The sequence below is a fragment of the Leptonotus elevatus genome, chromosome 8, assembly GCF_054856555.1.
Source record: "Leptonotus elevatus isolate MCC_2025b chromosome 8, RoL_Lele_1.0, whole genome shotgun sequence".
In the NCBI taxonomy this organism is placed as follows: Eukaryota; Metazoa; Chordata; class Actinopteri; order Syngnathiformes; family Syngnathidae; genus Leptonotus; species Leptonotus elevatus.
Window position 1 is genome coordinate 21,841,989 of NC_141246.1, and position 14,586 is coordinate 21,856,574.

At 38.7% G+C, this 14,586-nt stretch overlaps 1 protein-coding gene across 1 annotated transcript in view; it reads right to left on the reverse strand.

Moving 5' to 3' along the window:
• Positions 1–2,292: 2,292 nt before the first annotated feature.
• frmpd1a (FERM and PDZ domain containing 1a) overlaps positions 2,293–14,586 on the reverse strand; it is a 36,978-nt gene continuing 24,684 nt past the window's right edge. The window contains exons 11-16 of the mRNA XM_086083605.1: positions 12,985–13,121; positions 12,586–12,805; positions 11,138–11,320; positions 9,962–10,106; positions 8,579–9,844; positions 2,293–7,724 (exon numbers count right to left, since the gene is read on the reverse strand). Of these exons, the coding sequence (XP_085939731.1) occupies positions 4,432–7,724; positions 8,579–9,844; positions 9,962–10,106; positions 11,138–11,320; positions 12,586–12,805; positions 12,985–13,121 (5,244 nt within the window). The 3' untranslated portion in view covers positions 2,293–4,431. The remainder of the gene's footprint in view (positions 7,725–8,578; positions 9,845–9,961; positions 10,107–11,137; positions 11,321–12,585; positions 12,806–12,984; positions 13,122–14,586) is intronic.

Here is a 14,586-nt window from a genome sequence, read left to right on the forward strand (position 1 = left end):
AATTTATCCAATTTGGAGTTTAAATAAAGCAGCCCTTGCCCTGAAAAATATGCCTTGAACAGAAACATCAGTTGGATAAGGCTGACCCGGCATATTGTACAAGAAAGCAGATCAGTGAGCATCTCAGATCATATTTAACGACTTTGAATCCTGTTGCAAATAAAAATACATGGCAACTATGTTGGAGAGATGCAAGTCTGCTTGCTGATTATGTGGTGCACTTGAACAAGGCATTGATCCACCAACCTTAGTTCTAAATGCCCATTTAAAAAAATATATATATATATATGTCAAATGATTAATTTTTTTTAATCAGATTAATTACATCTTAGAGTTTTGATTAATCACTTCTTTCGCTTTTTTAATCAACATTTTTTGTCCGCCAAATTTGAAGAGCACCTATTATGTGTTAATTTTTTTAAACATTTAATCTTATGAGGACATCTTCAACATTTTTTGATCCACTGCACGCACTCACCCTCCTCTTTTTCTAATCAATTAATTACTTGCATAGTTTAAAATGACCCCAATATTTTGACATGAACAAATATTCTGTATGTCATACATAAACATTTAACAAATTCTTTACTTTAAAGCATGTGGTTATGTTTATTGCTCAAACACAACCTGTGCTACGTGTTTAACGTAACCATCTGCTGTCAAGCTAAAGGATCGTCTGTCGTCACAATTAATAGTGCGATTAATCTGCGTTAATACATGATTGATGCGATACTTTTTTGTGATTAATGAATTAGTTAACGCTTTATATATATATATATATATATATATTTATATATATATATATATATATATATATTTATATATGTTAGGGATGCACCAAAATAAAAATGTTTGCCCGAAACAGAAAATAACAAATGCTTAACCGAAAACCGAAACACATACCAACTTAGGTCTATGTCTGTTATGATTAGGATATCGACGCCTTCTTAATATAAAAGTCATTTTTTCAGGAAATACAAAAAATTTAACCATTGGCATAATGAGGAGATGATTTAGGCAAAAAAAATTTACTTAGGCAATTGTTTTAAGAGGTTGACGATATTTGAAAATTATTGTTTTTAATTTTAACAGTAGCTTTTGAAGTTTGCAATCTTGTTGACATAATAATAATAATTCCTGTGATATGGCGGGGGAAATGTAGCCTGGAAACAAGGTTATTCTAGTTAACTAAAACTAACAAAAAAAACTAAAACTAAAATTCAGAAAACAATGTCGTTAATGAAATAAAATAAAAACGATAATGGTTTTTAAAAAACGAAAAATAAAATAATTATAGATAGTTAGTTTTGTAAACTAAAACCACATTTTATGTTTACAAAACTAACTATCTATAATTATATACAAATTATCTCAGTCTTTGATAATTCATTTAATGAATGAGCCTTTGGGGATGATTTTAAATGTGATTTTAAGTAGATTTATTTCGATATTAACCGGGATAAGGACGATTGAAAGTGTGTCACAGAAGTGACATAATCTAGCAGCAGCCAATAGAAAAACCCCTTCAGATGACATCGCTCCCATGGTGGTTTTAAAATATTAAAAAACTTTTTTTTATTTGAACTAAAACTAATACTGAAACTAAATAAAACTAAACTAAAACTAAGCATTTATAAAATAACTAAAACTAACAGAACCACTCTGAAAACTAATTAAAACTAACTACATTTTAAAAACAAACCTCAAATATCTCTAATCTATAATAACCCTGCCTGGAAATCCAGACTCACTTTGCCGGAGAGTGAGTCTGGTCAACCGCCCTATCAGTCGTATTTCTGAGGCGGGGCAAACCTGAGCTAAAAGAAAGTGGAATGAACCAATGAGCAAAGAACAGACGTGACATCAGGAAAGTGACTTCTTGAAGTCTTTTTTTTTTTTTTTTTTTTTGCGGAGACGGAGTAAAAATCCAACATGGCTACTAGCCGAAGAGAAACAGTAGTGAATGACGCTGTTGTTGAATGTCAATTGTTGCGGAAAAAACTTGAAGAGTGACGTTGCTCACAAAGACGACGTCACGCAAATAGACTAATTTGATTGTCCCGGCCTGTTTTCGGTCGGTGCCTAATCGCTGTCTATGGGCGCCTGACCAGACCCACTTTCTTTTTGAATAAAGTGGGTGTGGCTTGTCAGGCTCGGGAAAATGCTCCTTCTCAAAATGGGAAGGAAAAAAAGGACAGGGAATTGAAGACTGTGAAAATGAAAACACTGTATGGTAGATAATGATTTAGAGTTCAGAGAAGACATTTAGAGAACAAAAGCCAAAGAAACCCGACAAAATGAATATTGAATTTTAAACTATGTCGTGGTTGGAATTGAATCACAATCACAAACACCACACCTCCCAAAAAGTAAAATAAAATAAATAAATCTGAATGTAATTTTAATAGTACAATAGAGCAGTACAAAGCAAGGGCAACAAGTCATCAATTCAGCCATTCAGACACAATCCCTGATACAACAACACATAGTATGGCTTAACTGCATGCTTCTGGAGCACATATTATATTATTAAAAACATTTACTTTTACAGTATATGAAAGTAACAGTTCCAGTCAGATTCTATTATATTCCAATAGAGTTAAATAAATACAATGTTTAAGTACAAGAGCCATTGTATACAATTGAATATTGTGTTCCCAGTGTATCTGCAGTGAAACATGATTTAGGCATGTTCCAGTTGCATATAAGTTTGTGATGAAAAACTAAGTTTGCATGTCCACAAAACATCTCCCAATGACTGAATAATATGACTGGTGTTTTCTAAGCACTTTGGCAATGAAATGTTGGAAACGCATAAGCCAAAAATGTCAATTTATTGGGTTTACTAGAATTGTTGCCATACTGCAAAATTGTTGCTAAAAATGCACTTAGTGGTATTGACAGTGTTATTAAAATGAGAAATAGTCGAACCTTCGGTGCCCCACAAAAGTGCTATCAATTCAAATAAACAATTGCTTGACTAACATGATCATGCAGTCAAGCACATTGTGTTCAACTGGAGGTAGCGAAAGCAAGAAGTCTTAAACTAATGATGTCCGTCTTTCAAAAATCATATCAAACACATTTGAGAATATTTCAAGAAATGTACACCCCAACATTCGCTGTAACTTAATCATTGATGCAATAATTCTCAAAAAAGCTTCATAAAATCGCAAACACAGCTAGGCTTGATTTATATAATTTCACAGAATCTTATCTCTCACTGTTTTTGGTTTTGTAAACAAATACATTCAAGGACGTTCTCACTAAAAGCCTTAAATGGAAAAATGCTGTATATGTGCTGCAGTACACAACTTTTAATAAATATTTTGGCCCTAAGGTATGAAATGAAAACATTGAACAAAATACTATGGCAAACCTAAAAACATCCTAATATTTAAATTTTGTGAAGCATTAGCTACAGTATTTCTTTTATTGCACTGTCAAAATGTTCTATTTTGGACCTCAGGGCAATAAAAGTAAAATCCTCACCACTTCTTCAAGCCAAAACTACGGAGCCACATTGTAGGGGAAAAAAATATTTTGCGTTCTCTCACGTTCTTTGCATGCCCTCGCAAAAAAATTGCATTCCCTTGGAAAGATTGTGTTCCCTTGCAATATTTGCGTCCCCTTGCAATAAACTTTACGTTACTTAAAGATTTTGTTCCCTAGCAAAAACGTTTGTCTTCCCTTGCAATGATTACGAGATAACGCAAACGTTTTTTTTTCGAGGGGACGCAATTTTTTTGTTGTTTAACGAGTTGATGTACTTCCGGGTCAACTTCGGTGTGACCAAAAACGACGAGGATGGAGTGTCTACAGCAGTGGGAACAACCGCCATAGATATCTGTGGTATGGTGCCACCGCCTCTCACCCGTGCATTCGAGGCTACAGTATCCAAACTAACCCGGAGGTACATAGACGTCTAAAAATAAAAAAATAAAAAAGGCGCCCACTCACAAAAAACTTTGCGTTATCTCGCATTTATTGCGAGGGAACGCAAACGCTTTTGCGAGGGGACGCAAATATTCCAAGGGAACGCAATCTTTGCAAGGGAATGCAATTTTTTTGTGAGAGAACGCAAAGTTTTTTGCGAGGGAACGCAAATAATTTTTTCCCCCCTACCATGCCACCTTACTCCTGAGAGTAAAGCTAAGTATGTAAACAATTACAAATATGCTCTTATACTTTACATTCCTTGTTAACTCAAACACTGCAGTAACGTTCATCAGCTGAATTATTTGATCAACATCAGCATACATTCAAGTACAAACCTAGACTGTAATGCAAGCAGATTTGCTTAGGCAGATCGCAGGTGGGTTACTGGCAGACTGTTGGGTTTGTGCATATCATACAGCCAGTAAACACATGCACATCACCATTCCACGCATAAACATGCCAGCTGAGGTGTTGCACAAGCGGTTGTTAGCCTCACAGTGCGGTGAGTGTACGGAAGATTTGAGTGAGGCAGAAGACAGATGCAGTGAGTGCAGTGCACTGTTTGGCTAGCAGCTTCATGCTCAGGTCATGGCAGCTATGCCTCCTGCCAGCTCGCTCTGCTGCCAGGCAGAAGTCCCTGAATGAGCGTGCCACATCTTGAAGACCAGCAACTGCTTCTGCATTCCTCCGCTTACACCTGTCGCAACTAGAAAACCATACGCATGTGCCCGCCAACTCCACCAGCGTCTGGAAACTATCAGCCAGAGAGTTGAGCATTTTCTCTGGACTCTGGTCAATGGCCACCACTTTTTGGCAGCTTGCCGTCAACCGCCTTGCCTCCGTTTGGAGCAATTGCTTGTTCTCTGTAAAGTGAGACGCACACGTTTCCCTTGGGTGGCAACCTCCTCGACTAATTACAGAACAGTCAGCACTGCTATTTTCCAGGACAGAAAGTAGCTGATCCACATCCGCACGTAGAACTTGGAACCCCGTGGGCGGTTCTGGGTAACGTTGCTTTCTAAGGCGATTAATAGTGTCTTTTTGTGTTTGCGTGTGGAGAATATCTGCATCAGATAGTGGAGAGAGGAGAGGGCTGAGCTCAGATGTTGGATAGGAGGGTAGAATGTGCGGATAGGAGGGAGACAAAGATGTAAGAAGCGATGATGTTGGAAGATCAGTCATGAGTGGAAGAGGTAATCTTGAATTTTGCGTTTCACCACTGCCTTGGCATGAAAACTCGTAGACGGTCAAGTCCTCATCAAAGCTGCCCTCTCTGTTGAAGCAGTTGGTGTAGACAGCTGGGCAACCACAAGCATCCATATTCAATCCCTCCACTACTGACTCACACCTGGATGTCAGCACAGAAGTGCACCCAATCTCAGGTTTCAAGTTTAGAGTAGTCCCTTTCTCTGATGATACTTGAGCTGGTTCCTCCCAGAAGGTAAACACCCTGCAGCCTGAAGAAAGTGGGTGCAATAAGTCCATTGTCTGTTCTGCTGGTCTACAAAGACCCATCAAAGGCCTGTCACTGCTGGTCCTTGGCGCTATTTGTGACTGACTATGAAAATGTAAACCTGGCCCATTTAGATTTTGTGTAGTCACCACAATTGGAGGAGGGCTGCGAGGTGACAGAGTGCTTACATTATTGCCTGGAATGCTTTCAACGAGTGCTTTATCTCTCATTTTTGATTCTGGAGGTACTATTATAGGTCCAGGAGTGTCCATTGTAAGGCCTACAGAATCTTTTCTGAGGCTACTCAGCATGGAAACTGGGGGCTGCGTTATTGGCTCCAGAGTATTCTTGTTATGTTCGGGGAGAAACCTATTTTTATGTTGTGGTTCAGGGTCAACCTGGACAGGTAAAGATCCAGTTTCGTAGTCTACAATGATCTTCACTGGTGTTTCCTGTACTTCAGATGCTAAACTAGCATTCTCGGCTGAGGCTGTTTCAACAAAGAACTCACACTCTACCTCCGATCCTGTAACAGTTGTATCGGAATCATCTGACTCAACTACCTCTGTCATTGTCTCATTTACATCATTGTTTTTTACAATGTGCAAGATATTCGTATTTTCCTCACTGTCCCTAATAGGACTTTGGGCTTCACTCTTATACCCAACTTTGTTAAGGGTCTCTTGGGAACGAGACAAATAAAGAGGCAACTTTTGAATCTTTCCTCTAAGTGTGGAGGCAGACAAACGGCCCATGATGCTGGGGGAACATGACTGGAAGATGAAGTGAGTTGGCAGAGGAGGCCCTTTGGCAGGATCATTGGCCATGGCAGTGTTAGTTTGAAGCAAGCTACAATAAACTTCTGGAGAAGAGTACTCTTCTCTTGGTGTATGTATAGTTTCAGTCGTTTTCAATCCAGCCCCTGAATTAAATGTGGGATCTATGACACGTGTTGCAACTCCAAGTTTAGCTGTGATTGAGTTTATAGTGTGAGTGTATTCAGAATGAGCATTACTTTTTGTATGGGCTTCAGTGGTTGAATCGTTCACACATTCAATGCTCATCTCAGATTGATCCTTTCCTGTTGGCGAATTGACATCCATGCTACAAGTTAAAGCTGTTGGCCAATCATATCTGTCAGCATCGTTTCCAATATAAGCATTTGTCAAGTCATCATCATCAAAAACATCATAATTTATGCTGTCAGTAACCTCATCACTAGCAGTTATAGCCAATGTAATCACATCAGTACGCTCATCTTCATTTGCCATCGATTCTACATGCAACTGTGAGTTGTTGACTTCATTTTGTTTCTCCTCAGAGTGGGATGAGGATATTTTGGTCAAAGGTCCGGTGCATTCTGTATTTAAGCAGTCACTTTGAGATTTGTGACACAGAGGCAAAGGGGGCAGAGGGGATGGGGGTGGAGGAGGCGGGGGGCAATGTGATAAAAGTGTTGTGTCATCTTCTGGCATATCATCCTCTGCATGTGAATTTGGAACAGGGGCAATCTGGTCGACACCCTGGTTGTTCATCTCTATCAGCCATGAAGTCAATGTTATAGCTTTGAGCTCGCCTTCACTGCAGTGAATTGGTCCTTTTGAATTGTCTTGGTTCTCGGTAACCATATTTAAAGTGTATGGTCCATTCTCTGTAATGCTTTGCTCCTTGTCTTCCTCTGGTTTTCTCTCCCCCCCCCACTCCTGGTCTCTTCCCGTCTCCGGTCTTTTACCCCCACAATCAACACTCTCCTTCACATCTGCATCTGGCTGACATCGCACAACTGTGATGGAAGGAGCGACTATCTTTATGTGATCTGTGACAGATTTTAATTCCATCGCATCAGGTTCCATCTCCATTTCTTGTGTCCTGTTCCTGGTTCCTGATGCCAGAGTGTCTTGAGTTTGCTCATCTGTTCCAATATTAGAGGGAATGGGTTTTGACTCGAGCTGTGCTGGTTCCCCTTCAGAGTAAGTCAAAGAGGAGACAGTAGGACTTGGATTATCGGTTTGTTCTAAAGGTTCAGGCACAGAGCTCAGTGTGTTTTCGGCCATGAAGGTGTTACTGAGCATGCAATGGACTCGGTCCTGCATCGATGTTGAGTGGGGTTCTGGATACGACACCCTGGAGGTAAAGTCCGTTTCCATGAAAGAACGACGCTTACGGGATCTTTTTCTCAACTCATACAATGCTTTTTTGCCACCTCCTTCCTTGTCGCTTTGTTGTCTCTCCTCTTCCAATTTTCCATCTTTTTTTGCATCTCCCTCAGAGACACTGATGCCACTAAAGTGGAGTGAGCTCATTAAATCCACTTTCATCTCAGTGCAATTGTCTGTAAGAAAAAAAAGAAAGACAACACACATTTGTATTTAAACCAGTTCCTATCTGCTTGTTTTTCTGTCTTGAGAGGTCAATTGTAAACTCTTTAGTTGCAAACCTTTTCGTTTTGAAAACAAAACAATTTCTCTGGGGGGACTGTTTTGTTGGTGACATGTAATATTCATGCAGTGTATGACTTCAACCGCTAGATGGCAGAACCACATAAACAGTCAACTCTTACAGTAAAATAATATAGTTCCTTAACAGTTTAGAATACATGAGATAATAAACAAAACATTTGTAACACAGTACTGAATAAACACTAATATAATAACTGGCATGCTTGATAATTCACATTTAAAAATACTTAAGTTTTTTGTTTTTTTGTTTTGGCATCTATTGGAGTTTGTATGACACCATAGAAATTAATCTTCAAATCAATAGTCATATTGATTGCCCATTCATCCATCTATTTTTGCTGCCACTTATCTTGTTGATGGTCATGGGTGAGTTGTAGCCTACCTACCGCAGATGACTTCAAGAAAGATGTGGGGAAATAACTAGACTGCTCACCCCCGAATCACAGGGTACGTAGCATGCATGTTGTTGTATGTGGGGGGGGGGGGCTACGCAAGCATGGTAGAACATGCAAAGTCTGCATACAATAGCCCAATCAAATTTGAATCCCAAATGTCTGACTGTGATCGATGCTATCGTTGTAGAGAACAAATGCAATGCCAAGTGTGGCAGTTATGTAAACCCTGTGTATGTGACCTCAATTGAATTGAAAACATAACTAAGTGATTCTGAACACACAATCTCATAAGTAAGTCACTGCCAGAAACCTCATTATGGAAACAGTATCACCTTTTAGCTCCATGCCTGAGGTTGGGTCATCAGATGATGTGAAGCCATCTCTGGCGTCAAAGAACTCCTCATCTGAGCTGCTGTCTCCAAAGCCAGGTGGAGGCTGGAGGATGGGAGCTGCCTGCAGTTCATTAGCTTGAGGCTGCTCATCCTCCATCTTCTCGCCGTCTCCTCTCTGAGTATCATTCACAGGCTGGGAAAGGCTGCGAGCACTGTCAGGGGTGATGTTGGAGCAGAGTTTGTAGTAGCAGCTGGCATCTCTCTGGTCAAAGGTGAACACGAAGTCCGAGTGGGAGGAGGCAGAGGACAAGGAGGGGGACTGTGGGTGTCCCCTAATATTGCTCTTCCTGCTTGTTTGTGTTATCCTCCTTAAAACGTCCTCCTTGTTTTCACTCAGCATATTTGTCTTTTCCCTCACGTCCTTTTCTTCATCGTCACTGGCCTCCGGAGGGCTCGGGAGGAGGTCCGCAAGGCGAGAGAGCTCAGCGAAACATATGGTGTCGTCTTCATTGTAAGAGCTGATGGACTGATTGGTAAGGTGAAAGGCAAGTGAGGTTTGGGAAGTTTCAAAGTTTGGGGAATCAACGACATCGTCGGGCATTCTGTCGCCTTTTTCATCATTATTGTAAGATGTGAGGTGGAGAAGAGGATGAGAATGAGCAGGCGGAGGAACGAGTAAGTTGGCCTCAGAATGTGTGTGAGTGTAGGGGTAAAGTTCAAGGGTTGAATAGATTTGAGCATGGTTTTGTGCTGTAACGACGGGATGCATGGAGGAAGAGGAGCATGAAATCAAGTCGTCTTCCTCCAGGAGGTCGAGAGAGTCACTCGAAAGGCTGGTAGCAATACGAGAGTCAGTATGACATGAATCTGATAGTGATGGCTGATCATCTGCGCCTCCACTTCCCAACTTCGAGTCCTGCGTCTCATTTTCAAGTTTCACATAATTATTGTCTGGTTGTCCAACATTTCGGGCTTCTTCCTCTTTGAGCAGTCTGTCCTCATTCTCACACTGAGGTAAATTATTTTCTTTTTCTGTATCAATATCATTCTCTTCTTTTGACCTCTTGTCTGACAATTTGTTATTTCTACATTCACTGTCATGCTTGTTTCTCCTGGCCTGCCTGTCTCGTCTTTTCCTTGCATCTGGATCTGAAGAGGATCTGACACGTGGACGACGTTTGGAATTGGAAGACGGATTGGTGAGAAGCGGCTCCATGTCTAAGTCGGACGAGTGGTCAGAGTCGCTACCACAACGGGACACATAACCTGTGGACCGAAATGGTGTTGAAAAGATGAAAGCATTCATGTTTTATTACTCTGACCTTAATGGGACTTCTTGGAAATGTACAGAATTTGATTTTTTTCTAAGAACTGTCTGTGTACCTTCTTCAGCAGACACTCTGTGCTTTTTTGGGACGTCCGTCCAGGGAAAAATGTTGATATTGGGGTCAACAAACACTCGACAGTATCCTGCTATTAGGCATGACATATCCTTAGCTGCAGCTGTCTCCAGTAGTAGTGTAATCGGCTGAGGATGAGCGAAAGAAGCAATAATAGGACAAAAAAGGACAAAGGAAGGTATTAAAACACATATTGTCAAACACATATTGTAATGTCAAGAAATACTTAATTATCAATCACAATGGTATTTACCCTTAATAACACAGTACATTTTGTAGATTAAATTTTATTCTGAAAAGACTATATTCAGTCCCAGACTAAACAGAGTAAACTTTATACAAGGAAGAGAGTAAAATATAAAAAAGATATATATTAAAAAAAAACTTAACAGTTGAGGAACAATCACAGAACCTTCAAGTTGGGAGACAGTCAACCTAACCACTGACCCTTGCCACTCCTACTCGGTGTCAAAATATCGCAGGTATCAGGTGGAATCCTCGTATACCTCCATTTTTGGTCTCCTTCGGGACACATCAGCAATATGTTAGCTAAAGTCTAGCATAATTCAAGCAGTAGAGTGGCTGTCTTCCATGCTGAAGGTTGTGGGATCGTTCCTTAACCCTTGAGTGTTTTATTGTTTTCCTTTTTTAGTATTTTACTCGCTTCCAGGTGTAAAAGTTTGCTCCGTTTAGAGTGGGATCGAATATAGTATTTTTAGAGTTAAATTTACTCTTGCGAAATGTACTGTGTAGTGTGCTAGTATAGCATAGCTCCGACTTTCATGTTTGGGTTGCGTAGCCACTGAAGGAACAGAACTCCATGTAAGTCAAGTCAAGTCAAAACAAGTCATCTTTATTTATATAGCGCTTTCAAACAGCCTTAGCTGTCACAAAACTGAGGACCATCTGTATTTTGTTCGACTATTTCAGAATGGCTGCTGTGAAATAGGTCCTTAGAATAACAAAGCTTTTGGTGGCATAAGACTTGCACAGTACTGTATATTGATTGATTGTATATTGATTTATATTGTACGTTGATACATTTGTGTAAAAAATAGTGCAGGAAACTTGTCAAGCATTTTTATTATATAAATCTATGCAGACACACATTGACACACAGTACACACAATGTGAGTGAATGAATCCTTCCAAGTCTTACCATAATGTCCTGCAGGTAAATTTTAACCGAGCCGACCTTGTCGGACTCTGGAAGGAGCTCGAGGCGTGTGATGTTGTTAAACTCTGTGAGGGTGGACAGGATGCTAAGTTTGTGGTTGATCACCTGACTCACTCCATAACGGGCACCCACCAACAGTGTAACTGTGGACTCTCTGTCCTGGAGCTAAAGTGAGGAGAGAAGGTCTGGTAAACATATATATACATATTTCATGTATATATTAATGTTCTACAGCACTGAGTTCAGCGCCAGGGTGAGCTGGAGGCTATACCAGAATGTGACTTTGTGTAAGATGGGGGTATACTCTGGACTCCATGCTAGCCAGGGCACATAATAATAATAATAATAATAATAATAATAATAATAATAATAATAATAATAATAATAATAATAATAATAATAATAATAATAATAATAATAATAATAATAATAAGAATAATAATAATAATAATAAGAATAAGAATAATAAGAATAATAAGAATAATAAGAATAAGAATAATAATAATAAGAAGAAGATTTTTAGATTTTGAAAAATTAAATTTATTTGCCGCACTTATTTACATTATTTTCATAACACACAGCTCGGCAAGAGCAATTAAATAAATAGATACAAAAATAAAAATAAAATGCTTTTATATCAGAACATCACTAAAACATAGCGCCTCTTCATTCACGTCGCACAGTGCCCCGTTAACAGTCCACATCTCACAAAAACTATCCAAATCTCCTGCTCTCTTGTAAAAACTAAAATCAATAAAGAGTCTGGACTTTATCAACTTTTTGCATAGAACCGTGGGATCGACTTCTGCCCCATCGTCAACTTTCCTTTTACTAGACAACCACACGAAGAAGAAGAAGAAGAATAAGGGTGTCAAAATTAGTGCGTTAATATCAAGTTAATGTAACTTTCCTTTAACGGCACTAATATTCTTAACGCTCTATTAATGCCCAGCATTAAACGCTTATGCCATCTGGCAGAAAAATGACCTCAACACAAATCAATGTCTCACTCTTTTTATTTTTTTTGCAGTACATCTTTTTAACTTTAACTTCAAATGACTTTATGAATTATTATGATATTACTGTTTAAATGAACTAAAAGATACCACAATATTTGTATTAGGATAACATATGTTGACACTTTTATACTTACGAGAGTATTAACAACTGTGGGTGGGGGGGTGGGCCTTATATTGTAAATTTTAATTTACTGTACATATAAAATAAGTGATTAATTTGCAATTAATCATGTGTTAATTATTAAAGTCATGCGATTAATTATGATAAAAAAAATTATTGACTGACAGCCCTAAAAAAATAAAAAATAATTATAATCATCATCATCACTAAACACTAGGTTACTGTGCTGCAAATAATAATAAAAAAACCAATGAATAAATGAGTGACACATAAAAATGCAAAATCCTTACCATCATAGTTGCACTAAAGGATTTCCCGCCATAAGACTTGAGCTCACTCAGCTCTTCCAGGTAATTTATGCGTGCTTGGTTGACTGTCAGGCCCTTCTGTTTGGAATCATGTTGTGACTGGCTCTTTTTCAGTTGGAAGCTAATGGCCTTCATCAAATCTTTCTCCCGCATGTTTCTCAGCAGTGTTGATGAAACAAAGTTGTCAATGCCCCACGTCTTACTGGAGCAAACACATCAACACACAATTTGACCCGTTAAGAGGATTAAAGTGGCAGAAATACTCCGCAGATGTTGAAAAAAGTTAAGACTTCACTCGTGTTAGAATTTACAATGTAGCAGACATTACATGGAGTGCAAAATGTTCTATATCAAATGAAGATGTAATGTGTCTATCATTACGTGACTATCTTCAGGTTGGTCTTTGGGGACAGTCCACAGCTCGCCAATCTCTCCTGGATATGCAGTGCGGCAAGTCGCAGAGCCGTGTTACACCTCATTTCCACAGCAAAACGCTCTTGCAGGACATCATTCACTCCCTAACACAGACAGAAACACACCAGTCAGCCTCATATTTCCTGATTTACGCCCATTTGCTTTTATCCTAAACAGGTTGGACCATTGCCAGGCTCTTCTGTCTGAAGCTGAAGAAAAGCTACCACACTTTGTAGCTTGTACAGTGCAGCAACAGCCTGCTCACAATTGGGCTCCCACAAATGTATTGTAATTTTAGTATTGTTCTATTGATTTTGAAATTAGGGAACGGCTGTGGCCTATTATATTTCTCTAAAAGGCTCCTTTCAAGTCTCTGGCTCAGACCTTATGAATGCTGGAACCCTGGCAGGATTTATTCAATAAAGTTAACAGTAAAACTAAATCTACAAGCATCGTTTCCCATCCTTTTTATTAGGTGACAAACATGTTGCCTACCTGTGTTAGTAGCTGTAGCACCCTGTAATAATTTAATTGCACTTAACTCGATCAAAAATGTAATAAAACCTACTGAACTGTGACACAAATGTAAATGCAAAAAAAAGGAAAGAAGCACGGTTAGATTCAATACATTAGCGCAGGTTTCCTCAATCCGGGTCCTCGAGGGCCGCAGTCCTGCAGGTTTTAGATGTTTCCTTCCTGTAACACACCTGATTCTAAGGATCTGGATCGTTATCAGGATTCTGCTGATGAGCTGATTATATGAATCAGGTGTGTTGGAGGACGGAAACATCTAAAACCTGACGAGGATTTGGGAAGCTTAACCCAAGTGTCACAGTTAAATAGTTTTTGGGATAGTTTTTAATTGCAAACATTTCATGCATTAAAACAAAAAACTAAACAAAAAACGTAGATACCTCAATGTCCCCCATGATAACAGTTGTTCACAAATGCAAACAAACAAGGTAATCAAAAGGTGAAAAATATTAGAGAAGCCCAGTAGCAGTACTCCCAATTTTTTGAAATCCACTCCTAATTTCAACATTTTTAACATTGTCAAGAACATTACAGAATTACTGGCGTTTCGGGCTGAGCCAAGACCACTGTAGTTCACAAAATTTGCAAAAGTTGTATAATTTTCGTAAGTTTACCATTCCTCCAACCTCGATTTGTATATTGTACTCATGTTGCAGTTGTTCCAAAAATCTAAATTACAACTGAATGTGCTAACAAGATCACAATCAGTGTTTATTGATTATTATTATTATTATTATTATTATTATTATTATTATTATTATTTATTGTTTTATTTACAAAGGCCAGTAGAGTGTAAGACTGTAGAGTAGAATAATCGTCAGGGTCATGAGCATAACAGCTGCATGTCGATGATGTGAATATATGTAGTGTTTGTATCACACACTCTAAAAACAGTTGGGTCAAACATGACCCAAATTGGGTAAATAAAATAAAATAAAATAAAATAAATTAAATAAATAACCCAAAGTTTTGGTTTACTGAACAAAAAAATTATCCAACTTTTGGGGTTATTTATTGAACACAAAAATAACCAAA